We start from the raw sequence: 27,972 nt of genomic DNA, 5'->3' as shown, positions 1-27,972 counted from the left end.
TTCCGGTCTACACACAAGAGACTCGGGTCTGGGAACAAATGCCATTGTAGCTTATTTTGTATTACATAATAAGATACTGGAATGCAAGATAGCAGGTTTGAGTTACTAATTTCTATAGTCACTGCAGAAATGAACCTGCTTTGGCGGGGTGTGGCTGCTGTCTAGAAACAGCTCTCCCACCCCTTCCCCCTGGGTGGCTAACATTTCATCTCCTCCTGCAGCAGACCTCATGGCATTAGGAAACATCATCTTAGAGCCATGGAAAGGTACACAGTCACCGATTTTCCTCGGGCCAGGAGTTACTTACCTTCCATGAGTTTGGCAAAAGGTTCTGGACATGTAGAAGGGATAGGAAGGGCGAGTTTATTCATGGCCACTCCATAGGCCACTGCTAAGCCATCGATGCCTCGAAAGGGCACCTCGCCAGTCAGCAGTTCCCAAAGCAGCACTCCATAGCTGGGGAAAAAAAAGGCAAAAACTACATAAGAAATAACAGCTACAGGCTCACCAAAATAGCTACAAAGATTTTTGCAGGCATCCCACGTCACCCTCACCCCATAGGAAGATGAATGAAATAGAAACACTAACATAAAGGGAAGTCACAAAGTCTACTAGGTAGAAGTAAAGACTCTGGAGCCAGGTATACCTGGTTTAAAGTGTTGTTCCATCTCCCTGCCTATGAATCCACCGGGCAAATCACTACATTACTCTGAGCCTCTAATCCTCCTCTGTAGAGATCAAATAACACTATTAGTCTCACAAGTTGTCATAAAATCAAATGTGTCTTTAAGACCTTAAATAAATACTCAATGGCTACAGAAATTTTATTGTTTTAAAACAAGGTCTCACTATGTAGCTTAGCCTTGGCCTGGAACTCCTAATCCTCCTGTCTCAGCCTCCTGAGGGCTAGGATTATAGGCATGCACCACTATGACCGGCTGTTTAATAAAATATGCCTATAGAAGAGACTCTCCCAAACAGAACCTTTCTGTTTTTAGACAACTTCTGTCAAGGATACATTTTTTAAGCTTTAGAAAACCAATGAGCATCTACTTAACATGGATTTTTTGCTCCTGCAAAACATTTCTTTAGATGTTATAACCACTGGGTTCTACACATTTCTGACTCTAGAGCAGTGTAAGTAGGACCTTCACGGAAGCCTCTGTCTAGTTCTGGGGATAAAGTTCCACAGGGTAGACTGGGTCAGCAAGGCAGAGCAGCACACTAGCTGTGCAAACTTCAGTGTCTCCTGACCTAGTAAGTTCACAGGAACAATTCTTCACCACCTATGAGTCAGGGGATGTGGCGCACAGGCACAACGGAAGAATTAGTGGCTAGATCCCTAACCAAAACCAGGCAAAACCACACAGCAGCACTCAATCCTTCCAAGAATAAGTGAGGACAAGAAAATAAGGCTATGGACACCCAGAAGGCAGGCTCCACTTGCCACTCCAACCTCACACATATTATAACGCTCCCCAGTAGTGTGCAGCTGCCACAAAGACCGCATTAATTAAACAATGATGATTATGATAGATCTAGAGGGATTTCTTGCTACTCTTGCACAGGATCCAGATTCAGTTCCATCACCTATATGGTGGCTAATAACCATCTCTAACTCCAGTTCCAGAGGATCCGACACCTCCTTCTCAATTCTATAGCACCAGACATGCACATAGTACACACACATACATACATACGTACAAAACACTCACACATATAAAATAAATTTAATTTAAAATTTTTGTAAAGGCGAAATGATAATGATGATGATAATTATCAACCCAGTATGCATTTATCAGGACACCTTGTTTGTTTAAAGGACCTTGCTAGGAAGGCTGCTTCACACTTTCTATCCTGCCCCAGTCTTCCGAGTCCTAGGATTACAGGTGGGTGCCAACACACTAGACTCTTATTTTCCTTCACATTTTCATGCACATGCTAGGCAAGTACTCTGACACTGTGCCCCTCCAGCCAAACCTATCATACTTTGTTTTTTGTTTGTTTGTTTGTTGCTTCTTTGCTTGTTTTTTTCTCTGTAGCCCCAAATTTTCCTGGAACTTGCTCTATAGACCAGGCTGGCCTCAAACTCAGAGAGCCGCTTGTCTCTGCCTCCCAAGTGCTGGGATTAAGGGTGTGAGCCACCGTGCCCAGTGCCTTTCATGACACTATGGATGTGCAGGTAGAATGGCATTTTACAGCATCATCCTGAATCTGTGCGAGGAAGCAGACAAGTAGGAACACTACCTGACACGAGAAGGAAGTGAAGTCTTAGATAGGCTTAGTGGTATACACAAATGCCCAGCGCCACACACTAAAAAAACAGGGTAAAAGACAATGATCTTTCACACAGAAATGAGTAAGAGGCACAGAAAAAAACAAAGTCAGGATAGGGGAGGACAGAGATAAGCCACAACAGACACACGAGGGCACAAAGAAGAAACCCTTACACCAGATCAGTGTGGGAAAAGCAAAGGACCTTTGAGCTAATTCCTGGTGGCTAAGTGAAGGAAGAAAAGTCAGTGCTCCGAGCATAAGAAGGGGCAGCCGTGAAGACAACTGCGCGCAGTTTGCTCACAATCACTCCAGATGGTCTAGCATGACTCCAGCAACGCAGCAGCCTATGTTCCAGGGCCTACCAATGGCTCCTTGGGGTGGTCCAGCCATCCTGGCTTTACTCTGTTAAGACTTCCAGATACTGCCACTCTCGTTACAAATCTCGACAAGAAATGGCCAGTTGTAAGACTTGTCTCTACGGGAGTTAAATTTTAGTTGGCAGCTAATGAGAACATCAGATACTTATCAAGTCTACCACGGCATCCTGTGTTCTAACCGTCATGCTCTTTGTTTGCTGGTCTACGATTCCTAAAGAGTGGGAATACTCTGAGTAGCTTTTAATCCTTGAGTTCTCAGGGCCTCTCGCTCAGGCAGGGCCTCTTGCTCAGGCATAGGTGTCTATAGACACAGAACTGCAGCTCTCTCCTCTCAGGAAAGCATCTTCTTTTTGCAATAGATGGTGACTATTACAGCTGGTCAAAACACAGAGTAAGTGACTATAGGGTGTCCAATCCCAAGTGGTCCATCTCCAGCACAACCCCCACACCTAAGACTTACAGGAAATTATGAAAGAAGAAGCAGAAAATTCTAAAGTCAGAGGGCCAGGATACCTGCTGCTAGGTGGTGCATTCTAGATATAGCAGGGACGCCAAAGCTGTGAAATCTCAGCAATATGGTTGCCTAAACAAGACATACATAATAATACAGTTGATGTGTCGAAGTGGGTGGGAAAACCTCATGGGGCCCCACTCCTAGACGAAGAGCTACAGTCAAGGTCCACTGAACAAGGGAGAATAGGTTTTCTGCTGGGACGAGCCCCCGGACAGGTTATCCAAGTGGTCAGTCCTAAAAACATGTATATATAAGCAACATTAAATGGACTCAGGAGGCTGTGTGTGTATAAAACAATAATAATTTTAAAAGAGGTCATAAATTTGAGAGGGAGTAGGAGGGACGGGGGAGGAGTTGAAAGGGGAGAGAGGGAGGAGTGAAAATGATGTACTTATAGTATTCATGTATAAAATTCTCAAAAATAGAGACATATGAGTTGTTAGGTAGATGTGGGAATGAGTGCAAGCATGGTGGGTGTGCTACCATAACTCCTGAATACCATCAAGAATTATACTATTAAAGTTGAGAATGTGATTCAGTGGTAAAGTATTTGTCTAGTATATAGACCACAGCTTCCAGACCTAGCAGGGAGACAGGGAATGAAGGAGGAACAGGATGGGGAGGGAAATAAAGAAAAACTAAACTTCTACTAAACCTTGACTATGACTTGTAGTCACACTTGGAAGCTTTTAGCAAGCAACCTCAAAGAGCCCTCAGCAGCCCTGGCCAGATTCCTAGGTTAGAGCTATTCCCACCCTCAGTTTAAATGCCCATTTTAGTATAAATGCCCATTTCTACACATGAAAACACAAATTTTAAACAAATACCAAAATCCATAGACCCATTGTTCCCCATCCTCCATCCAGGCAAAGATGATTAGTGCCTGAGCCCTAAATACAGAGTGTTTCAAAGGCATAAGCATGCCTGGTTTGTGTCCTGGCACCCCTTCTCTGGTGGTTTCCCACTAGGCCTTCTAGGTAGCCTATGAAGAAGTCAGGCCACCTGTAAGAGGGAGGGAGGAGTCAGGGTTCTACCCTCCGCAGCATCAGTGAGGGAAGTCTACCCTACTGGGCTATCACCTGTCTGTGAGCTGCTCCACCTGGAGGCTTAAGAGCTGAGGAGAGGAAGGATGGCATACAGTAAAAATTCAATAAATGGCTCTTGTAAAAGAATCACAAGTCAGTTTAGAACCAGCTTTCTACAAGTTCTTCCACATCCATCCTCACTGGGACCCCTGCTGGATCTGAGCTGCGGTAGGCCAATCAATACGGAAGAGGCTGCCCAAAGCACAGGAACGAGAGTGCTGGGTTGGTGACATGCTTCAGTATCTAAGCGTTGCTGCATGTTGACATGCTTCGAGTATCTAAGGGTTACTGTATGGTGACGTGTTTCCAGTATCTAAGTGTTACTGTATGGTGATGTGTTTCCAGTATCTAAGCGTGGCTGTATGGTGACATGCTCCTAGTATCTAAGCATTGCTGTATGGTGACATGCTCCCACTATCTAAGCGTGGCTGTATGGTGACATGCTCCCAGTATGGTGACATGCTCCCAGTATCTAAGCGTGGCTGTATGGTGACATGCTCCCAGTATCTAAGCGTTGTTGTGTGAATTGTGATGAACAGGTATTTCCTCTGGTAAATATGAAAGATCGTCTGGAGTCATTCAGAGTACGCTTGAGGGGAGAGGGGTGAAGGCCCATATAAAGGAGTCAGTAGACCATATCCTCAAGAAACTTCCACAGCATAAAAGAATGCTGGGAAGACGCAGGCACACTATGTTTTCAAGCTGCAGCCATCCAGACTGGAACACGGGCTTACATCCTACATGCAATTTTATTATTATTTTTAAAAATTTTTACCTAATATTTTTAATTATGGGGGAAGCATAGGTACACTTGTGAGTGCAGGTGCCTCCAGAGTCCAAGAGAGCATTGGATCCTCTCCATGTAGAGTTACTGGCAGTTGTAAGTTTTTAAGTTTTTCAAGACAGGGTTTCTCTGTATAGACCTGGCCATCCTGGAACTAGCTCTGTAGACCAGGCTGGCCTCGAACTCACAGAGATGAGATCCATCTACCTCTGCTTCTCAAATGCTCGGACTAAAGGTGTGCTTCACTATTCCTGGCCAGTATGTACTCTTAACTCCTGAGACATTTCTCTAACCTCCCTGAGAACAATCTAAGCTAGAAAGCCACGGTTGTGCTGGCTAGTTTTATGTCAGCTTGACACAAGTTAGAATTATGAGACAGGAAGAAACCTCAATTGAGAAAAAGCCTCCATAAGATCAGATTATAGGTAAGCCTATAGGGCATTTCTTAATTAGTAACTGATGGGGAAGGGCCCAGTCCATTATGGGTGGTGCCACCCCTGGGCAGGTGGTCCTGGGTTCTATATATAAGAAAGTAGACTGAGAAAGCCATGAAGAACAAGTCAGTAAGCAGCACTGCTCCATGGCCTCTGCATCAGTTCCTGCCTCCAGGTTCCTGCCCTGTTTGAGTTCCTGTCCTGGCTCCCTCCCACAATGAATAGTGTTGAAGAAGCAGAAGCTGAATGAACCCTTTCCTCTCCAAGTTGCTCTTTGCTTCATCGCAGCAACGGAAACCCCAACTGAGATACTGGCAGACCATGTGACAGCATTCAAGGTGTTTTCCCTGAAGATGTTTTCCGCTCATCTGCAGTTCACAGCTTAGGAAACTGAACGGTTTCACCTGATGCCTCTCACAACAGCTCCTGCAAGTGGCTTTCAACAGCCGTGATGTTAGGAACACGGCTCAAATCCTGTAACAGGGGGTTTGGGTAAAAGCTGAAAGAGTCTGGCCCACTCCCCCATGGAAGACAAGCCCCTGCGGTAGCCCTGTCCTTTACTGACTGCCACTAGAAGACCCTCAGTTAGGTGTTCACACCCCCTTTCCACTAAGAACAGGCACAGAACCTGGTGAGAGGCTGTCCATATCACAGCAGCAGAAGCAGCAGAGTAAAGAACAAACCCCGAGAGAAGTGAGACAGGAGAATAAGCATGCTATTCTCTGAAGAGAGAACGCCCAGTGGCTGGGACTGAGGGGGTCCCAGTTCCTGAGTGAACTTTAACTGGACACACAGTAGCCAAAAGTGCGTTTGGTCTCTTCACAGTCAGCCAGATAAGAGATAAAGATGGAGGGGCTGTGTACAACACGCAGACTATCTCCACACCAAAGACAAGTCTCTGGCCATGGATAAGCTTGGCCTCCTTTCCTATAGACTATAATACAGAAGGAACCACAGCTCAGGCCAAACCATTGGGACAAGGACAGGAAGGGAACCTGGAGGACCTGGGTCTCACAGGGCATAGCTGTCCTGCCAGCCTAGGCTGCCTAAACTACTCCTTGAAGCAGAAATATACTTTGCTTATGTAAGCTTCCATATCAATGGGTCTCCTTGTAGTATTAGGTTAATTATACATCAACGAGGACTAATTAGTATCAATCTTACCAGTGTGTGGTGAGACACTCTAAGTGTTAAGCAGCAATGGGACTGCTGTTTTTAAGAGGTCTATAGCAGTTGACTACCAGGTCAAATATTTTAAAAGGAGGAAAACCACTCCCAAGTAGGTAGTTCACTCTGTAGCTAACATAGGGCCAGATGAGAATGGACAAAGAGTACAAAATAACTCTGAAAGAAATTAAACACATCAGAAATCTCACATTTATGGATTGAAAAACACTATGTCTATAGTCCCCCAAATAACTCACAGACTAAACACAACCCCTCTGGAAATCCTAGGTAACCGAGGTGATGGCCCCTAAAATCCCAGTCCTTGGGGATACAAAAGCTGAAAGAGCAGGCATTCAAGAGCATTCTGCCTAGATATCTAATCTGAAGCCAGCGGAAGCTATACGAGGCCAGTCTTTCAAACAAGAAAAAAAAAAATCACAATTGCTTATTTTACAAAATTAACAAAATGACGCTAAGATTTATAAAGAATTACAGTGGATTCAAATTGCAGAATGACCAAAAACAATTCTGAAAAGGCAAAATTGGAGGGCTTTCATATCCGAAACTTCAAAACTTACTACCACGCTGCATATTAACATGCAGACACAGACACACTAACAGAACTGTGGACCCAGGAACAAGCCCTCACAGTTCTCATGGGTGTTTCCGGTAGAGATGACAGAGTATTTCAATGGGAAGGGAAGTCTCTTCAACGCAAGGTCCTGGCACAGTGAGCAGGTAAGAAGATGTAAAGTTTGGCCTCACACCACATGAAAATCAAGTCAACATGGATCAGAAGCACCAGGGTAAGAACCAAGATTATAAAATTCTCAGAAGAAAACAGAGCTAAGAATCTTCACAGCCTTGGATGAGGCAATGCTTCTTAGGACAACAACAAAGTCAGGCAGTAAAAGAAAACTAAGAAACACATGGGTTTCAGAGTACACTACCAACAATTATCCAAAAAACACAGAGTGGAAAATAACTTAAATCATGTGTTAAAATACATGCAATAATAAAATATTTTAAAACTAAAAAAGAAAAAATCCAGAAGACAAGCTGGTTTTTAATTGGCAAAAGAGTTGAGCAGACACATCTCCAGAGAAGATACACAATGACCAATGAACACAAGTGAGACTCAACTTCGAAAGTCACTCAGGAAATGCACATTAAAAATACAGTGAAGACTGAGAGAAACAATTAACAAATGGGACCTCCTGAAACTGAAAAGCTTCTGTAAAGCAAAGGACACGATCAACAAGACAAAATGACAGCCTACAGAATGGAAAAAGAGCTTCACCAACCCCACATCAGACAGAGGTCTGATCTCCAAAATAAACAAAGAACTCAAGAAATTGGTCATCAAAAGAACAAATAGTCCAATAATAATAACATAAAAATGGAGTACAGACCTAAACAGAGAACTCTCAACAGAGGAATCTAAAATGGCTGAAAGGCACTTAAGGAAATGTTCAACATCCTTAGTTATCAGAGAAATGCAAATCAAAACAACTCAGATTCCATCTTACACCTGTAAGAATGGCCAAAATCAAAAACACTGATGACAACTTATGCTGGAGAGGATGTAGGGTAAAGGGAACACTCCTGCATTGCTGGTGGGAATGCAAGCTGGTACAGTCCCTTTGGATATCAGTGTGGTGATTTCTCAGAAAATTAGGAAACAACCTTCCTCAAGACCCAGTAATACCACTTTTGGGTATATATCCAAAGGATGCTCAATCGTGGCACAAAGACATGTGCTCAACTATGTTCCTAGCAACACTGTTTGTCATAGTCAAAACCTGAAAACAATCTAAATGCCTCGATCGAAGAATGGATAAGAAAAATGTGGTACATTTACACAATGGAGTACTACACAGCAGAAAAAAATGACATCTTGAATTTTGCAGGCAAATGGATGGAGCTAGAAAACATTATTTTGAGTGAGGTAACCCAGCCCAGAAAGACAATTATCACATGTACTCACTCATAAATGGTTTTTAAACATAAAGCAAAGAAAACAAGCCTACAAATCACAATCCCAGAGAACCTAGACAATAATGAAGACTCTAAGAGAGACATATATGGATCTAATCTACATGGGAAGTAGAAAAAGACAAGATATCCTGAGTAAATTGGGAGCATGGCGACCATGGGTGAGGGTTGAAGTGGAGAGGAGAGGCAGGTAGGGGAGCAGAGAAAAATGTAGAGCTCAATAAAAATCAATAAAATTTTTAAAAAATCCAGTGAAGAGCCAGGCAGTGGTGGCACATGCCTTTAATCCCAGTACATGGGAGGCAGAGGGGCAATCTGGTCTACAAAGTGAGTTCCAGGACAGCCAGGGCTACACAGGAAAACCCTGACTCGAAAAACAAACAAACAAACAGTAAAATCCTGCTTCACAGAGTAGGACGGCTGCAACCGAAACAACAACAGCACCAAGAGTAGATGCTTGAGATAGACGAGTTAGTGGAATGGACCAATGGCATTTAAACGGAGCATCTGTGCATGAAACAGTTTGCTAGGCCCTCAAAAAGTTCACACATATACTTAACAGTATGAAGGCACATGCCCAAGTCAGCAGAAAGCATGCAGGCACAACAGAATGTGTGTCCACGTCCACGGCAGTCTTAATCGTAACATCCCCAAAGAGAAAACTCACTCTCTAGCACGTAATGAATGAACAAATAAATAAACATGGACTGCCTATATCATGGAATACTAAAAAGCCATAAAAGGAATGTATGTCTAATGAAACTACAACATGGCTGGACTTGTGAACACGTTAAATGTAAGAAGTGAGTGCAGATTTCCCACTGATGGGAAATGGTGATCCAGAGACAGCAACAGGTGAGACGGGGAAGAAGTATGACAGGCAGAAGGCATGGGGTCTCTCTGAGGTTTAGAACAATCTTTGGGAAACAGCAATGGCAGTGGGTGGGACGGTGGCCCTGACAATATCTGTTGACGTTCTAGAACTTAGAATCCGTACACGGACAGGAGTCTCCTCTAGGATCTTTAGGATGGGGCACTGCTGTACTTATTTCACACTTTTGACCTCCAGAGCTGTGAAAGAGCAAATCTCTGTGGCTTTAACTCATCTGGTGGGTGGAACATGGTATAGCGACTTAGGAAGCAGGTAACAGTGGCGAGTGACACTCAGTCACTCAAGTAGTTAAGCTTGTTTAGGTTTTGTTGGGTCTTTGTTTTTATGAGACAGTGTCTTGCCTATCCTAGGCTGGCCTCGCCTATGATCCACCCGCCTCTGTGTCTGGAGTACTGGGATTACATACCCACACCACCACTTCCAGTTCTCTGGTGCTGGAGATCAAATCCAGGGTCCTGAGCACACTGGTACGGTGCACACTTGTCTACCTACTGAATTGCATCCCGGTCCTGAAGTCAGCTTTATAAATGCTAAAACGTTCTGACCTACATACCGTAAAGGGTGTGCTTTATGATCTCTGAATATCTCAAGGCAGTTACTTTAAAGGTAACACACATACACAGAAGCACACATGCATGCACACATGCTCACTACCACATGCCAGGAAGCACTGATCCTAGATTGAGCTGCACTGATCACCCACAGTCTTTTCTGGTATAGGTGAAGGTGTCACTACTGTCCTTCAGATAGGACAACGTCTATCTTATGGTAACTTATCCTTCCTCAATGGCAACATGATTTTTTAAAATTCTATGTCCTTGTGACCTTTTGGACTGACACTTGGTAGTAGAGATTGTTAACTCCACAACTCTTAGGGCCTGCTGGGGACCAATCTATTTCCATTTCTAGATAAATGTCCAACACACAGAGCCCTGTATAAAAGAATAACTAGATAGCTAGAAAGGACCATTTCCAAGTTATCAAGTGACTCAGGAACAAACAGGGAGGACACCAGGTTAAGTCCACCCAGAGTCTCACAGTAGCAGTCGCTGAAGCCCAGTAACGTGACAGAGCCAAAGTTACTGCTTGGTGTAGGGTGATTTCCCACCCTTCAGGTCAGAGACGGAAGTACATGGTGCCCCTGGACTCTGCTGACCTTTCCTGAGGAGTTACCTACCACAGGAAGTGCCTACAGAGATGATGGAATTGCCACAGCATCCCTTAGCAACACAGAATTCAGTAGAGGTCCCTCTGAGAGGTCCCACAGACCTAGGAACTTGGAGGCTGCACCTCTGGATCTTACCTCCACACGTCACTGCCTTTGGAAAACATGGAAGCGCGGATGACCTCGGGTGCCATCCAAGCGTATGTCCCTGCCGCGCTCATCTTGGTGGTCCGGTGCCATTCCCGAGCCAGCCCAAAGTCAGTTATCTTCAGAATCTTGTTACTCAGATCTCCATTCTCCACTTTCTGCAGGATCAGAACTGACAAAAACAGCAACACAAAAGAAAATGGATAAACCTGAATCGCAGGGTTTCTGCCATCCACCTGCCCCTCCTGCAGGCTCCACTGTCCTGCCGTGGTACCCTGGCGGCAGAAACACCATTTTACAACCACCCACAACACATTCATTCTGCACCATCAATTTTTGTTGGTATTGTCTCAAGTCCCCACAATGCAGGCATTCCAAGCTGAACATCCCTTATTCAAAAACTATTTAGAGGTGAAATCTACAAAGGTTCTTCCAGCTCTAAAAGGACCCCAAATTCTGAAACATACATTTGGGCTTAGGAGTATTCAGCCTGAACTGCCATCTTTGTGCCACAAGCCAGGGCTGGAGATCAGGCAGCCCGTCTTGAGAGGCTGCCCTCCTGCCACAGAGTGTCAGGAGAACTGTGAGTCATATGAACCCTTTTGAGGAGCAGCCTCCTGGGCTTCCCGCATCAAAGCACATCTAGATTATACCCACTCACAGGCCCCGGGACTGGAGATGCATGTTGGACTTTCAATGTTTGAGATACAATGTCTAGACAGCATCTGTGACCCCCCCCCCACAAGCACATCTTACCTATCTTCTGACACTGCGACACTTACATCACCCACAAAGTTCATGTCCAAGAACCATACAACCGAGTTACAAAATAAATACTGCAAAAAAAAAAAAAAATCCATCCCCTACCCCATCTCCAAAATCTGTGTTTTAAATAAGTTTTCCATTTTATGTTGGGCCACATTCATAGCTACCTTAGACACATGAGGCCCATATGCCGTGAGTGGGGCACTCCTGACATTCTTAAGAAAGCCTGTCTATTGGACCCTGGAGATTTTCTCATAATCCAAGCAGGTTCCCCACAACCAAGTGAGAAATGGCTGAAGAACTGAGGAGGGTCAGAGGCACATACATGCACACGCTCATTTTATCCTCAGTGAGCATGCTCAGGGAAAAGGAGCTGGTGCAGGGATGACTCCAAAGAACTGCAGTGTGGGAGGCAGCCAGGCTCTCCTAGGACGGCAGCTGAAATAACCACCTCACCCATATGTGGTCCCAGCCATAAACGTAACCCAGCAAGAGACAGGCTAGCTAAAAATCACCCCAAACATAATGGACTAAGATGCCACACTGTAAAACTCTGCACAGTAGGGGGATAGGGAGCTGGGCCGGTGCATGCAGGACAAGCATCCTGTCTCAAGTGGCATAGTTCAAAAGCTTTTGTGTCAGTACAAGTTCTTTAGCTGGACACAGCCTTGCCTGAATCTGTGTTATGTGGAAGTTCAGAGCAAGAAGGAAGGTTCTCTCTCTTCACCCTGTGAAGAAGAAACCTGCTGGAGACAGTGTAGCAACTAGATTTTTAAGGGAGGAAAACAGTAAAAATGATACAACTTAGCTCTCGGTCCAGTGTGCCAAACTGACCCAGCGGTTTCCCACTCTCCTCCATGAACTACAGGGCCTCTGAAGTGGGCTGTACAGAGATGTCTTACTCTCACTGCAGACCCTTATAGCAAAAAGGCCCCTCCATAGCTAAAGAACAGAGTCTAGGAAGACAGTACTTGGGTCAACTTTGAGGATAGGAGGAGGTGCTTCAAGACAGCCACACCCCTCTTCTCCTACTCCAGTCCACTCAACTGTCACATCTTGAAGGGCTGTGTGCCAAAGAGCTTCAGGTCCTATGTGCTTCCCAGGGAAGCAACAGTACGGCGGGATTACAGCAGCTGCAGAGCTGGAGGCTGAAAAGAAAACAACCCCACCCTAGACCTAATGGACTAAGCCTCCCTCTCCTCCTCCACACCCTCTCTACTCTAGACACATTCCTTCCCACCCTAGCTTCCCCTAGCCAGGAGCTTGAGCAGATACAAAACAAGAGAAGAAAAAAAACCTTCCTCTCCATATTTAGTGATTAAAACAAAAACAAAACAAGACAAAACAAACCTTCCAGAATCTTCCCAGGCAGAAACAACAGGAAAGCAGACAATCAAAAGTCAGGCAAGTGACACTAAGGGAATTTCCCAATCCCATTCCAGAGGCCACTGGCCACCAACTGTCCTCAGAGCAACTTATATATAAGAAACTCAGAGGGAGTGCCTCCCCTACACACTGAGTGAGGTCCAGTTATCCAGAGCCCTAGGTGGCTGGGATAGGGTACAACAGGGAGAGAGATGACATTTGATCTTAGTCTATCTGAGGGCTTAAATGAGATGTCAGATTGACAGGGCAGGAATCAGCCACGGACTGTCTGTCTGCGTGGAGTAGTCCAGCTACCTACAGGTCAGTCCCACGTACTCACCACTGCCCACGCACCTCATACTCAGCTGACCCACACACTCGCACTGTTTGGACTCTATGACCTACGGTCCTACCCTCATTCACAGACAGGGACTATAATCTGAGACCAGTCTGCTGCTTAGCAGGCAGTAGCAGGCCACTGACTTCCAAGGCACTTAGTTAACTCAGTGCCAGCGCTTGTACACCTCCCATGCTGATGGACACCTGTTAGCTGAGATGAAAGATGAAATCAAGCACAGTACAGCCAACCATGCAGCAGGGCGCCACTCACCTTCAGCACTGCACTGCTGCCACCTCTGTCTGTTCCATTTTCACTGCCCCAATGGAAGTCCTGCAACCACTAGGCAGATATTCCCCATTTGCCTCTCCTCCCATGAGAAACCACCGATCTGCTTTTGACATACCCACTGTGACTAGTTTATGAAATAGAATGCTGTCTTATTTTACTTACTGTTTTCAAGGTTGGTCACATTATAGTTTAACAATACTCCATTGTAATAAATTCCTGTGATATATGTAAATAGGACAGCTGCTCATTTGGGAACACGTGCTGTGTAACTGAACATGGCTCCCTACTAACATCTTTCTGAGTTCTCTAGTCATCTCTAAGACGTAGGGGATGACTCTCTCTGTTTCATCCCTTTGAAAGAGAAGTGAAAAGATTAGGCCAGCTGTGTCCAGTTGACAAGGGCTGGGGACAGGGCAGAATTCACACCTCTCACTTCATAGCCTTGTTCTTCACCTCTGTGCCATGTGATCCAGGGACGAGAAAGAAATTCTGTCTTTAAGGTTTAACTCATTTCCTCAATGCTATGGTTGACTAACTCATCTCCTCTGCTATCTCGTTACTTCCTCAGCAGTCAAACCAACTGCACACAATTCAACAGTTTCTATGGCTAAATACCCCCTGCTGAGGCATGTAAGTGCCTATCATCTTTTTCTCTAGAATGCCATGGAATGTGACTCCCAGAGGGTAAAAGCTTCATTCTCTTCTAGATATTCTGCTCCAGGAACCACAGGGCCAGGCTCTTGGCAAGAACTCCCTCCTGCCTGGCCAGTTACTGACTGAGAAGTACCTGTGCATTTTCTCTGACTATTGCTAACCCATGTAAAAGTTGAAACATATTGGGGGATGATTATGCAGAAGAGAGCAGAGTCAGAGAAAGTAACGCCTCAGCCAGGGCCCCCCAGTAACCGGCATATCTTGATGCAATGTGGGCTGTGAGCTACAGCAGAAGGGATAATTTGGAGATTCAGCCTGCAATGGCTGTGCCAGTTACTTCAGCACCCTCTGGCCAAGACACCTGACACAATCAGCCTAAGGAGGAAAAATTTACTCAGGTTCTCTGTTTCAGAGGACCTCAGTCCACCACAGTGGTGAGGGCATGGTGCTCACTGCAGAGGACTGAGTGGTAGTGGGCTCCCATGTCACAGTCTGAGCTACAACTTTTTCAAATCCTGCCCTTTGCGACTTACTTCTGACAGCGGGCCTTCATGTCCCAAAGGCTCAACCACTACCTATTAGTTTGGTAATGGCCTTTATGGACTAGTTCTCCAGCCTTAAAAATAAAAAGTTATATTTATTTGTGTGTGTATGCACGCACATGTGTGTGTTTGTATGTGTGTGTAGAAACACTCATGCTATAGCATGCGAGTACAAGGTGCAGGTCTGCTGCAGGGATCAAACTCAGGTCGTCGGTCTTAGTAGCAAGCCCCTTCAAACTCTAAGCCGCCCAATTTCCTTCTCTTTCTTCATCTACTTTTTAAACTATTCGTTGCTCCTCTTTTCCTTCTGAGCTACATTGCGCTGTCTTCCTGGCCCTTCAGTTGAGCTTTTATTCCCCACCATGGTTTCTAAGTCGGAAAAGTTCTTTCTCATCTTCTCATTTGTTTCTGGAATGAGAAGTACAAACGTTCCTTCCTTCTGTGTGATGGATCTAACATGTCTCTGCCTTTTTGTTTGTTTTCTACCACTGTAGTTTCTTGAAGGGTTTTTTCAGTCTCTGCTTTAGTCTCTAGAGGACTTTGCTGAGTCAGACTCATCCTGGGCTCTCTGCTGCGACTCAGCACATAGTTGCGCTTGTCTTCAAAAGGGCGTACACACTGAAACATTTACACAGGAACTGATAGGGTGTTGGTGATTTCTTTCAAAATAATAATAGGTGGGAATAAGCGCGGTGACAGATGGAAGAAGAGCTATGAGTTGGTAAATGTTGTAAATGTTGATGCTGAATACAAGAGGACTCACGGTACCATTCTCTGCATAAAGGCACAAGTCTTCTATAGGAAGAGGAAGAAATAGGGAGGGGGAGGAGAGAGGAAGAGAGGGTAGGAAGGAGGGAGACATATCAGAGTGTCAATATCACTTTTACCTAAAGGAGAACTTCCCCGAGCCATAGCAAGACAGGAAAAGAAAACAGCAACAAACATGGACCCAAGGGTAGCAGGTCCCAGCTCCAGCCCTGTGAAATCCTCCCCAGGACTCCATTTCTCTATCTCTGACACTCTCAAAGCCTGCACTTCCCTGAAGGCTTCATCAGTCTTCCCAGAACTCAGTCAAGTTCTGTCAACTGTCTGGAGATAAGAAGGGTAAAACCCACAGTTAAAGAGGAGTTAGGGGATGACTCTGCCCCAGAGGAAAAGTTAAAAGGCCCATGCTCTTGCCACTGCGGCCTTCGGGGTGTCCACGGTGACATTTGAGAGATTTCATTCCCGCACTACAATGCCTCCAAGGAAGAAGAGGAACGATCCAGAACCCCAGCCACAGCCAGAAGCTGCGAGTGCCCACAGAGCAGCTGCTGACATGGAGCAGCCCCTCTGTGCTGACTCAGCAAGAGCCCAATGGGAGAGCCTGGCCAGCGACCACTAGCAGGCACAAAAGTACAGTCAGGGCACGTCCCCCAGCCTCTCCCAGTCCTGGCCCTCTGCCCACTCTATCCCTTTAGGCATGGCCAAGGGAGAGCAGACTTGCTTACTGGGCAAATGATTCACTGCCTAGACTCCCTGACTCCAGGCTTCGGCAGAGGTGTGGTGCTGCCTGAGCATGGCAGGGAGATGCCAGCAATCGCTGGGGCCCTGGCTGGGTTCACGCTGTCAGCAGAGTCTCACTGAGTTCCACCTGCATAGCCAATAAAGCTGGGCTTCCCCACAAGCATCCAAACCTACAAAGGGGTGGAGAAAATAGTCTTGGGGCACTAAAGACCCTGCCCCTTTTGGGAGAAAAGAAGAAATCAAAATGAACAGACAAGTGTAAACCCAATAAAACTTAGCGCAATGGCCTTTCTCTGGGTCTCAGATAGAGCAAAGGTGAACCACCTCTCCTGAATGGACCATGAGGTACTCGATAAACGTGTGTGTGTGTGTGTGTGTGTGTGTGTGTGTGTGTGTGTGTAACAAGCAAACAAGCAAACACAGAATGTTTCTCTTAAGTTTCTTTTCTTCAGGACTATAAGTACTTGTTCTAGGCCTCCCTCAGTCACCTATCAGAAGCTATATTAATGATTTCTAACTTGTAAAACTTGTCCTTTCTGCTTTAGAAAATGTCTTTACAGTGCTACTTAGTGTCCACTAACTTAGAAGAGAAAACACAGGCACAGCTGATGGTTATGGAGGCCTCAGTGCCCGGTTCTGCACTAAGTGATTTACACCCATCATCATCCTTAATCTTCTCAACAGGAAGGCAGGAGTATTACTAAGCCTACTTTCAAATATGGAGCCTGGAATTCAAATAGGCTGGTTCAAAAGAAAAGCAGAAGCCAGACATCACCAAGTCCTCAATCAAGGCTCCAGACTACTGTGCTATATATAGTGTGGAGCCCTAAGAGGACACTTAAAGGGAATTTCATTTCATCAATACACCACCACCTATGCACATTTGAAAACAAGAAGGAGAAATAGCCATCCTTTGTATATAACCATAAAGCTGTTCCCTTCAGGGCAAACCATTCATTTCAATGTTTTAACCAGAAACTAGGTAAACAGAAGGCAGCACATCCCAGCCTCTAAGACAGATGCCTGCCTGGTGCCTTTTCCCACCCATGCAGCCATCCCTAGGCCTCCAACTCCAGGGGTGCTAATAAATGAGAGAGAGAGAGAGAGAGAGAGAGAGAGAGAGAGAGAGAGAGAGAGAGAGAGAGAGAGAGAGAGAGATCTAAGTAAGGGTTAAAGCAGAAGGTTAGAATCAGCAGTGAGAGAAGCCAAACTGAAAACAAAGCAGAAACGGACTGCGGCACTAGCGATCCTGGCAGCCTGTCATGGAAGGACTGGGATTAATGACAGGAAGAGCTTGAAAGCTGTGACCCATTGCTGGTCAGTTGTTCTCTCTCCCCACACTGTAACAGGATCCACCTAGACACAGTTCCAGAAGGCCATGGCGACTTACAACATAACCCAGTCTCCTTGTCCCAAGGATAGCTGGTTAAGTAATGAATGGCATGCAGCTGAGGGCCTTTGGCCCCAACCTTCCTCCATTCCTACACTAGCTACCATCTAGGACCATCAAGCCAGGATCACACCCCGAGCTGGCAGAGTTGTGAATGGAACAGAGATGTTGTACCAGTCCTGTTAGCTTTCTACTGTTGTGATAAACACGGGGAGCAAACAGTTTGTTTCCTCATACAGCTCACAGTCCCTGATAAGGAAAGTCAGTTTCTAGAGGCGGAAACTGAAGCTGAGGCCATGGAGGAGTGCTCCTTACTGTCTCGATTCTCATGACTTGTTCAGCCTGCTTTCTTATACAACCCAGGACCACCAGTCCAGCAGTGGCAGCACCCGTAGTAAGCCAGGTCTTCTACAGGCCAATCCAATGGAAGAGTTTTCTCAGTTGACATTCCCTCTTTTAAAATGACTACAGCTCATGTCACGTTGACAAAAATGCTAGGCACAAAAGTAGCGTGGTCTGCTGTCTACATGTCTAACTCCACTCTGGTCTTCAGAGCTTCCACCGGAACATCCCATAAAGTTCTGCATGTGGCACCACAGCCTACAGCTTCAAACTCTGCCACATTGCTCCCACATAGTTCCAAACAGTTGGGCTCATCACGGCAACAGCTCCATTTCTCAAGACTATCTTCTGCGTCATTACTTTTCTCATTGCTGCGTCAAAACACTGGACAGAAACAACTTCAGAGGAGCAGGTTTACTCTGGCTCATGGCTCAGCAGATGACGTCCATCACAATGGGAGTACAAGGCATGGGTTACATAGGATCAGCACTCAGGAAGAGCAGAGCTGGGGCAGGAGCCAGGAGTAGGCTTTAACTCTCTAGCCCCAAACCCAAAGTCCAGTATCTGCCATTTAAACTCCCCGGCCAAAAGGATCCACAGCCTCCCCAAACAGCACCACCAGCTGAGGACCAACTGAGCAAACGCATGAGCCTGCGAGGGTCATTTCACATTCAAACCACAACAGACATGGATTAAAACCCCATGTCTACACAAGGGGAACATCCCAGGGAACCAGACCTCAGTAGAGAGATCTGCAGAGCCCCTCTGTGCTGCTGTGAAAGGAACCAACCTGAAACACATGCTTCTGCTGTGCATTTATTAAAGTATTGTGTCACATTCTATAATAAGTTTTGAAAAGAACCTTTCTATACAGAAAAAAGTCAGTACATTGAAAACCCATATGAATCAGATACCACGCTAAGCACTGGGTGTTAAAAAAGAAATTGAACTAGGACTCATAAAGATGTTCAACCAGACAGGAAGAAGTCAGAGACCTTTGCCATCTACTGTAAGCCACACATATGCTTCTGTCCTCCATCTTTCCCTCTGCTTTTGCTTAAGCAGGATCCCATGAACCCCTGGCTGGCCTTTAACTCACTATGTAGCCCAGGATGGCCTTGATCTCATATGTCTGCCTCCGCCTCCGAAGCACTGGGATTCCAGGCATGCATTGCTATGCTCAGTTACGCTCATCTTTTTTTTTTTTTTTTAAAAGAAGGCCATTCACTGTTAACCAGTGAACACTAGCTAGCCTTTAATGCCTCAGCCCATAAAATCCTCCTGCCTCAGACTCCCAATAGATGGGAATACAGGTGCATGCCACTGTGTCTGGCACATTTCTGTTTTGGTCTAAAGAGATTTTGTAGCACTGAACTTTACATCTAATTAGATGGTGTTAGCAGTGTGAAAGAGATACCTAAGCAACAGAGACCTGTTTCATCTTTTTAACCTGGATCATTTGTGCGTTACTTAAAATTATTTTATCAGGGATAGACATGTACCTGTTTGGTGTGCACAAGGCCCCGAGTTCATCCAAACACAGCAACAACAAAGATTACATTCAAAAGATATAGCAGGGGCTGGGGAGACAGCTCAGTGGGTGAACACACTTCCTATGAAAGTCTGAGAGCCTGAGTCTCAATGCCCAGAACCCAAGCAAAGGCAAAAGATATGGTGTGAGCCTACAGGAGGACAGGAGGCAGAGCCAGGATGATTCCTAGAAGCTCACAGGCCAGCTGACCTGGCCCACACATCAGGAAAACAACCAAGAGACCCTGTCTCAAAAAAGGTGGACGGTGAAGACTGATACCTGAGGTTATCCTCTGACACATACATGTGCACCATGACATGTATGTGCCTGCATCATTCACACATACAAATGCAACACACACACACACACACACACACACACACTTATACACACACATTCTACATATACACAAGATACAGTAGGCAATTTAATACTATCTGTAACTACATTATAATTAAAAAGCGGCATGCAAGAATAAATAGTTCAACTTAAATTTTAAGGCTTCTGTCTTCTGCCACATAGAAAAATCACTTGACAGACAAGTATCAAAATGCTAACACTGGGGAATCTGTGTAACAGGAGTCCAGGTGACAAGTTTTCTTTATGTTCATCCATACTGTCAAACTCATCACATTGCTACATGGAGTTACATTATTATCAAAATTTAAGTCACTTGGGAGGAGACAACGGAGGGGAAACTGGAATTGGTACGCAAAAAAATTGATGAATTTTAAAAAATTAAGTCACTTAATAGCAGCAGCTATAATTTTTGCATGCCTTTTCTTTCTCTGGTGTAGTGTGGAAATTCCACACACATTCCACCTGACCCACTCTTTCTGGCATCCTTGTAAGCTGTGCACCATTCCCATTTTACCCACGAGAAAGCTGGGGCTCAAAGCTAAGTGACAAAGAGCCAGGCCTGGAATGTCACTCTGGCTTCTCTGTCTAGCTCCCCTAGCAACCCACACAGGCCAGATGTCGAGCAGTTATGTCTTCACATACTCTGTTTCTCCTCAGCACTGGAACCTCAACTTTTTGTCATGGACAGTCTTAGATTATAGAAAATTGGGCAGGAACCTCCTCTAAATCAGGAGTTCTCAACCTTCCTAATGCTGCTGCCCTTTAATACAGTTCCTCATGTTGTGTTGATCTCCAGCCATAAAATTATTATTCATTGCCATTTTATAACTACAACTTTGCTACTGTTATGAATTGCAATGTAAATATCTGATATGTGGGATATCTGATATGCAACCCCTAAGGGGGTCACAACCCACAGATTGAGAACCGCTGTTCTAAACAGCCTAGTGCTGACATCTCTGCTGGTCACACCAGCTCTGCAGGTGGTTTTCTGGATAGCACTGTCCAGGGGACAGGTGTTTCTCAATGACATGACAAAGGAAGAAAGCCTGTGTTTAGAAGGGGAGAGAATTAACAGTCGCTACCAAAGCCATTACCAAGTCTAATTCTAACCCTCAAGTGCACTTCCCACTGGAACCGTGGGCTCTTAGCCTAAAAGTGAACGACCTGAGTACTATCCTGTGGCAGCCCTGTATACCTAGGTTAGAAGCAAGTGTCCGGGACTCTCAGGAGCATGAAAGATCAAACCAGGGCACTCTAGCCACATGTGGTGGTAAAGCTTGCTGGCAGACGTTTCTCCAGTTATCCAGGCACAACTCAGGACAAACATGTGCCAAAAGCACCAGGCTCGAGACAATACATTAGCTTGAGAGTTGGTATACCAGTGCCGAAAGGCAGGGCAAACAACCTTCTTACACCAGGTGTGCAGTCAGTAGAGAAGACCTGAGTTCTGCTGTGAGTGGTGGGGCCAGACCCTGCAAACTAACCCTACATGACACGCTCTACCTGGGAAACCCAGGCAAACCCTCAGAACAGCAGTGTTGTGACGACTGCCAAATGCACGGATAAGAATGAGCAAAGCAGAGGACACGAACGACCTGCTTTCCCCACGAGAACGTGACTCTCGTGATGGGAATGGGCAGCCTGCAGGCCCGACACAACCCAGGACCTCCTCTGTCTTGACTTCCAGAACCTTCTCCCACCAGCTCTTTAGACCCTAGGCTATGAGAACTACCAGACAAGACTGACCCCATCTCTCATTTCCTGCCAACCTCTCAGGCCCTGTGACTTCCTCAATTCCTATCTCACTACCCGTTCCCAGCAAGATCCACTGCCCTTCACCCGTGACAAGTCACCCTCAAATTACCTGTTCTTTTCTAAGTTGTCCTATCTTACCCAGTGACTCTGCCCTAGGACAGCAGGAAGGGCCTCAGAGAGTGGTGACTCACACACAGCACAAGGCAAAGAGCAGGCATCCGGCTCAGACTTCAGGACTCCAGCCCCACTGCGCACCAGCAGCCTCAGGTGCTGAGTGAAACCTACTGCCCACTCCCTCACCAGAGAGGTTCCGACTGTCAGCTCCAAAAGGCAGAAGGGACATGTGGCTAGCTGTGGTACCTATGAGTACAGCAAAGCTCATGCTGACCTCTAGGCTCCCTCAGTATCACAAGCACCCATTCCACACTTCAAAGCCCATGCTAGCATCCTAGCCCTTCTCACTCCCTCCAGCTCACAGGCTTCTCTCCACACAGCTACCCATTCTCTTTACAACCCTGCTATTTCGGCTATATACCCTCACTCCCTCTTTCTCCTTCTCCCCCCTTCTCTCTTTTTGTTCTCTCTTTCATTTCTGCAATAAAAACCTTCCTTTAGCCATACCATGTCATCAGTCGATGCATCATTCACAAGAAGTGGCTCTCCTTACTCCATCCTGTTAGTCACAGAAACCCAGGACAAATGGCTGAGGTATGTACCTACTAATATATCAAAGCTGATACTAGCAAGCTCTCCCAGTCCCTACCCTAAACCTCTCCCTCCTAGGGCCTGGGCTTCTGCTTCCCTTCCCCCGGCTCGATCCCTGTATAGCTCAGCCATTTTGGCTATGCCCTCTCTTGGCCTCTTAGCCCTGGGCTACCTGTCTTGCTCTCCCTCCCCATCTCTCTTCTCATGGTCCAGTTTAGTCTGCCAGCCATGTTCAGCTGGGTTCTTCTGCCTGCTTTCTCCCTTATGTCTACAATAAAAACCTTCTCCATTCTTTAGGAGTAGCCACATCCTTTCTTCTTATTTCACTTTTTCATTCATATCCCAGCCCAAGGTTGTCTTAGTCACCTATACTTTTGTTTTTGGTCATATAGTACTTTTTGATCATGTCTTCCCCCCCGCCCGCCTTCTGAGATGTCTTCATCAAACCCCTCCCCTCAAGGCTTAGGATCCATGCTGAGGATGGATGCTTAGGATCCATGCTGAGGAGGTAGGAAGACTGTAAGAACTAGAGGAGGCGGATGATTTCAGTCACCCATTCTTATGACAACAGAAGTGATCGGGTTGGCTGTGTGGAGCCCTGAAGCACAAGGCACTCCCTCTGCCCAGGGAGTCACCTGCCTAGCACACTGACCCTTAACACACTGAGCTTTGTCCTTGGAAAGCAATGAGTAGAAAGAACATCAAGGCCCCACCCTGCCTAACTGCAGTGTCCACTTGGCTCTCTGGGCAAGAGTCACAACAATAACCGCAGCAGTTGCTATTTCTTGCATCTTCTTAGATCCCAGGTGCTGTTTAAGAACTTCACATCCACACTGCCTCACCCACTCCTTTTAGCAACCCTGCAACCTGCATGGCACCCCCAGTTTACCCATGAGAAAATTGGGGCTTGAAGGGCTCTGGGGTTAGCTAAAGCCTCTAAAGTACAGTCCCTGTCCAATATCAGAACTAGAACCAAGAGAAAAATCCAGGCTGTTACTCCAAGAAATCAAGGTTCCTCCCAGACTGTACTCATCATAGCTGAGAATTCGCAGACCTTGGCAAGCAAAAGCCAGCTGCCCTGGTCACTGAAAAGTCAGCAGTCAGCACAGGGAGAGGAGGTGAGAGGGACCTACAGGTGATCTACGCAGGAAGGAACGCCCTATTCTCACAACCCCCCACTTCACCCTGTCTGTAAGTTACATCCCCGCCATCACTGCTATTTACTGAGCACTGACTCCATGTCAAGTATCTTTACATAATGTCCTCCTGTGGACACCGAGAGAGAAATGCCTCCTGCTCTATTTGCAGGTGAAGCAGTGACCGTTATCCCCAAAGTTTCATGAGGAGAAAGTTGTGAAGTGGGGTGATCTGTTCCTCCCAAGACATCTCTCTACCTCATCTGCACGTCGTGTTTGAACATAACGATGCAAGGTTCTGGGGAGACTGAAACACAGAGGAAGAAGTGCTTGGGAGGAAGACAGAGCCCCTTTCGGAGCTATAAGGACAGGGCTTGCTCCAGGGAGGAGAATCATGAGAAAGCCACTCTCAGCTTTCAGAGAGAATCATGTGATTCCAGCCCAAAGGGTAAGGTGAGTGTGAAGATATCCAGGAAACAGTCCCTTGTAGCTGGAGCAAAACAGTTAATGGAGAAGAGAGGCCGAGCCAGGGGGTGCAGACCTGTCATCCCAGCTACTCAGGAGGTTGGGGTAGGAGACTCACAAACTCAAGACCAGCTGGGATAACTTAGCCTGTGTCAAAATAGAAAGGGAAAAGCAAGCTGGGGAAACAGTTCAGTGGTTAAGTGTGCGAAGCCCTAGGTTCGATCCTTCCGGAGAGTAGGGGGTGGAGTGCAATGAAGGACGGGAGCAGGACTACAGACTGGCCAAGGAGCTCACACTAGAGCAGCGGGAGGTTTTAGGCAGGGAAGATGTGATAAGATCTGGGTTTCAGTGGAACCACCATGGCAGCAATGAGACACTTTCAACTGGAAGAACAATAGATGGGCAGGAAGGGCACAGCAAACAGCCAACAACTGTCTAGATGGAAGACTACTGGAATGGATATCTTCATTGTTGCTTTGACCGGATTCAGAATCACCTAGGAAACAAACATCAGGGTGTTTGAATTCTATAGAGGTTCAACTGAGGAGGAAGACAGAACCATTCCATAGGCTGGAGAGTACTAGACTAGACAGAAGGCAACTCTTGCTGTCACACCTTCCTCAACGTGAACCAAAAGAAGTCTGTCCTTCCTCCCTCCTTCCCTCTGTCCCTCCCTTCCTTCCTGCCATTGCTTCTGTCAGTTATTTGTCTCAGCAATAAGAAAAACAACTAATAAAATGGTTGATGCCAACTACTGGTTGGGAATAGAGCTAAGAGGAGAAAGAGATAGTAATTAATTCATATACAGAGACCAAGCTTCCCGAGGCTGAGAAGATCCCCGGAAGACCCAATCTGGGACTCACGGTATCCAGAAAGGCTAGTTACTTCACAGGACCAGACGCTGGGGCTTCAGTTCAAATACTTGAGAGTTTCAGGGTTCCATCGTTCCCAGCTCAAATCTGGTATATACCAGATGTACTTGGGGGGGGGGGGAGGGAGAGAGAGAGAGAGAGAGAGAGAGAGAGAGAGAGCGCGCACAAAGAAAGCATCCACCTTCATAGTGTTCCACACCTGTGCTTGCCACATGATTCAACAGCATGACGTGGATATCTATGGCCTTTCTGAGTTGGACGGCAGGAGACAAGACAGGGAACTGATATATTTATAGGTCACAATTCATCAGCCTTGAAAAGTGACGTTGGCCAGCCCCAGCTTCCCATGGGGACTTCACTTTCATCTCTTCCTTGGCCACTGTACCCCTTCCCATGGCTCCCATACTGCTGAGAAAGGCTGCTTTGTGGTTCAAATAGAAACATAGGTGCCAGCGCTCCAGCTGAGCCTCCCAGCATGCACCTCCTCTCTCACACATCCTAAAATATAACTGCTTCAAAAGATGTCAATTTAGACATTGATAGTCATGGCCATTTTGTGTGAATTAAGCCCAGATAATACAGCTGGGGCTTCAGCCCTAAGACCAGCGAGACATAGACACCACTAGAGAGAAGCAGAAAATCAGAAGCAGGTTTTACAGGCAGCCACTGTCTTAAAGGGGAGAAAAAAATCATGTCAAACACCTTCCATTCCTGCTTCCTTCTCCCACCTTACCAGCTCAGATTGACCAGGGGCAGCCCATCTCTTCAGGCCTGGACACACCCAGCTATAAATAGGGTAAGAATAACCAAGAAAGAGGAAGTAGACTGGACCCTCAATGGCTTTGTCAACATGTTCCTCTTTTTTGGCATGACAACACACTATGTGGCTGCTGCAGAGACTCCCCAGGATCGCCAAGCCGGGCCCCCTTAGTGAGCACTGAGGAATGCATTTCGTGTTCACACGCATCTCCCACCTCCTGTGCTTTATCTCCAGTGTGACCAGGACAGTTTTGCTGAGGTGGGTGTGTCTTCTCCACTGGCCTCTGCTTAGGCTTGAGGCCCCCTGTAACTACAGAGCATGCAGAGTGGTACTACACAGCTTCTAAATGACCACAGAAGAGACGGTGCATTTCTACCCCATTCATGGGTACACTTTTGCTTGCAGTCTTAAGCTGTCACCGAAGGTGAAGGACTTTGAAAGGGCCAAGCCCATGATCCTAGCCAAAGCCTCCTGGTGCAGGCACCAGACATAAAGGAAACAATCTTAAGATCCTCCCTGACTCTTCCTGTGGCCTCACACTGAATCTTCTACAGCTAAAGCCCAGGACACCAAGAAGTAGGAGGGATAAGACACCCTACTAAACCCTTTTCAAACTCCTGACCCAAGGTCCCATGAGCATAATCAAAGGCTCTTATTCTGGCAGGAGATTCTGGAGCAATGGTAATGAAAACAGTGATGACCATGCGCAGTCCTATCTGCAGCCACTAGAGAAGCAGCTGCTCCTGGAAATAAACCCTGCAATGGAGGAGCATTTGCTTCGTGTCAGGTATTAAGTTAAAAGCTTACGTTCATAACTTCATTAATTCTCATTACAACACTGAGTTAATAGTAGGGCTGTCCTCATTACAGAAAAGGAAATGAGTTCAGAGGTTGAGGACTCTGCCCAAGGCCTGACTGCTTGATTCAGAACTCACAGCACTGAAACAGGCCACATGAAGATAAAAGATTTAACCTATGTGGAAGCATCATATGCACGTTCAGGATTTCATGTTTGGGAATTTCATGTTTTCAATGAACACATGGCCCCATCACAGTTGGTGCAAACCCTCTGCCCTGTTCCCTACCCACCCTATCACCATTACCTCCTAAATCTCACTCTGTTTTTTTTTTTTAAACACCTAATTCTTCCACCAAGGCCTTGCTCTGAGTTCTCCTTCTGCCTACTCCTCAGCAATAAATCTTTGGCTAACTATTTTGTTCTGTGCCACACATCATTTTCTGGCTGTCTGGGTGTGTTTACATAGTATGCCTCCAGAGGACAGAAAGAACGTGCTAGAAGTAATGCCTATGCTATGCAGATGACAGATGACACATTGCATGTCCTACAACATCTACACAATAGCAAGCACACCCCATTTTCACAAAGACCTGCCAGGTAATCACACTGGTTAGGAACCACAGCTCACACAAAATGCAAATGCTTCAGGCTGTCACCTGCACATCACCCAGGATATGGAGAAGAGAAAGGACCCGAGGGCTGAAGAAGCAGCGCCATATACCACAGATACCACAGACCTCACAGGCCAGGAGGCCCAGATCCAAACTCTTGAAATGCTGGGAGGTACCATTTTAACCACAGTGTATCATTAACAGTTGTGGAAAGTTGTGACATACAGAGTAAAATTTCCTGTGAATCATTCCCATCCTCTCCATCCAAGAGTGGGAAAACCAATCCCAAGCTTTGCTCACTTGATGTCCTTCACACTATGCTACAGAGGCTTTCCTGGTTTTTTTTTTCCCCCACACCTCCATGCCCACTGTGAAGGAAGATAAAGCTTATATATACAGCATTCCAGTCTCCCTTCAACATAACTACAAGCCCTCTTCTCCAAGAGACAGTATCTTGGGAGTGGCATCGGGAGCGGGGGGGGGGGGGGGATGGGAGGAAGGTAGGCCTTGAGTATTATGGCCTAGCCCCAGTTCTAGAGGAGCAATCTGCTTTCTGATTGGTGCCATAACCAACATGTCCAACTAGAATGGTTGGGCAAACTCAAAATCATACTGATCCTAAGGAGTAACCAGGGCAGAAGAAGGACAGTCTATTTTTTTTCCATGCGGGAACACAGGTAGACACAAGAAACATAATCAAAACTTGCCAAGGAAATGTTCTAATGCTTTATTCCCTGTCCAAAATGAACCCCCAGGTGAAATAAGAAGGTTTTAAAATATTTCTTTTGTGGGGAAAGCGATAACGCAGGAGGTGACATGGGACGTCCTGTATATGTGTTGCTTTTATTGGATAAGGAATAAAACTATTTTGGCCAATGGCTTAGCAGAGCAAAGCCAGGCAGGAAAACTGACAAAAAGAGAGTAGGCGGAGTCAAAGACACATCTT

The 27,972-nt window shown here is 46.1% G+C and overlaps 1 protein-coding gene across 4 annotated transcripts in view; it reads right to left on the bottom strand.

Annotated features, from left to right (window-relative positions):
- The window catches only part of Map3k9 (mitogen-activated protein kinase kinase kinase 9), a 75,000-nt gene that overhangs the window by 20,031 nt on the left and 26,997 nt on the right, over positions 1-27,972 (bottom strand). For all 4 annotated transcript variants that reach the window (XM_085697425.2, XM_048449074.3, XM_048449076.3 and 1 more), the window contains exons 3-4: positions 10,829-11,009; positions 308-456 (exon numbers count right to left, since the gene is read on the bottom strand). In XM_085697425.2, coding sequence (XP_085553551.1) covers positions 308-456; positions 10,829-11,009 — 330 coding nt within the window. The remainder of the gene's footprint in view (positions 1-307; positions 457-10,828; positions 11,010-27,972) is intronic.

The sequence above is a fragment of the Myodes glareolus genome, chromosome 11, assembly GCF_982192425.1.
Source record: "Myodes glareolus chromosome 11, mMyoGla1.1, whole genome shotgun sequence".
Lineage (NCBI taxonomy): Eukaryota > Metazoa > Chordata > Mammalia > Rodentia > Cricetidae > Myodes > Myodes glareolus.
The sequence above is the reverse complement of the archived record's forward strand: the minus strand, read 5'-3'. Positions and strand labels throughout refer to the sequence as shown.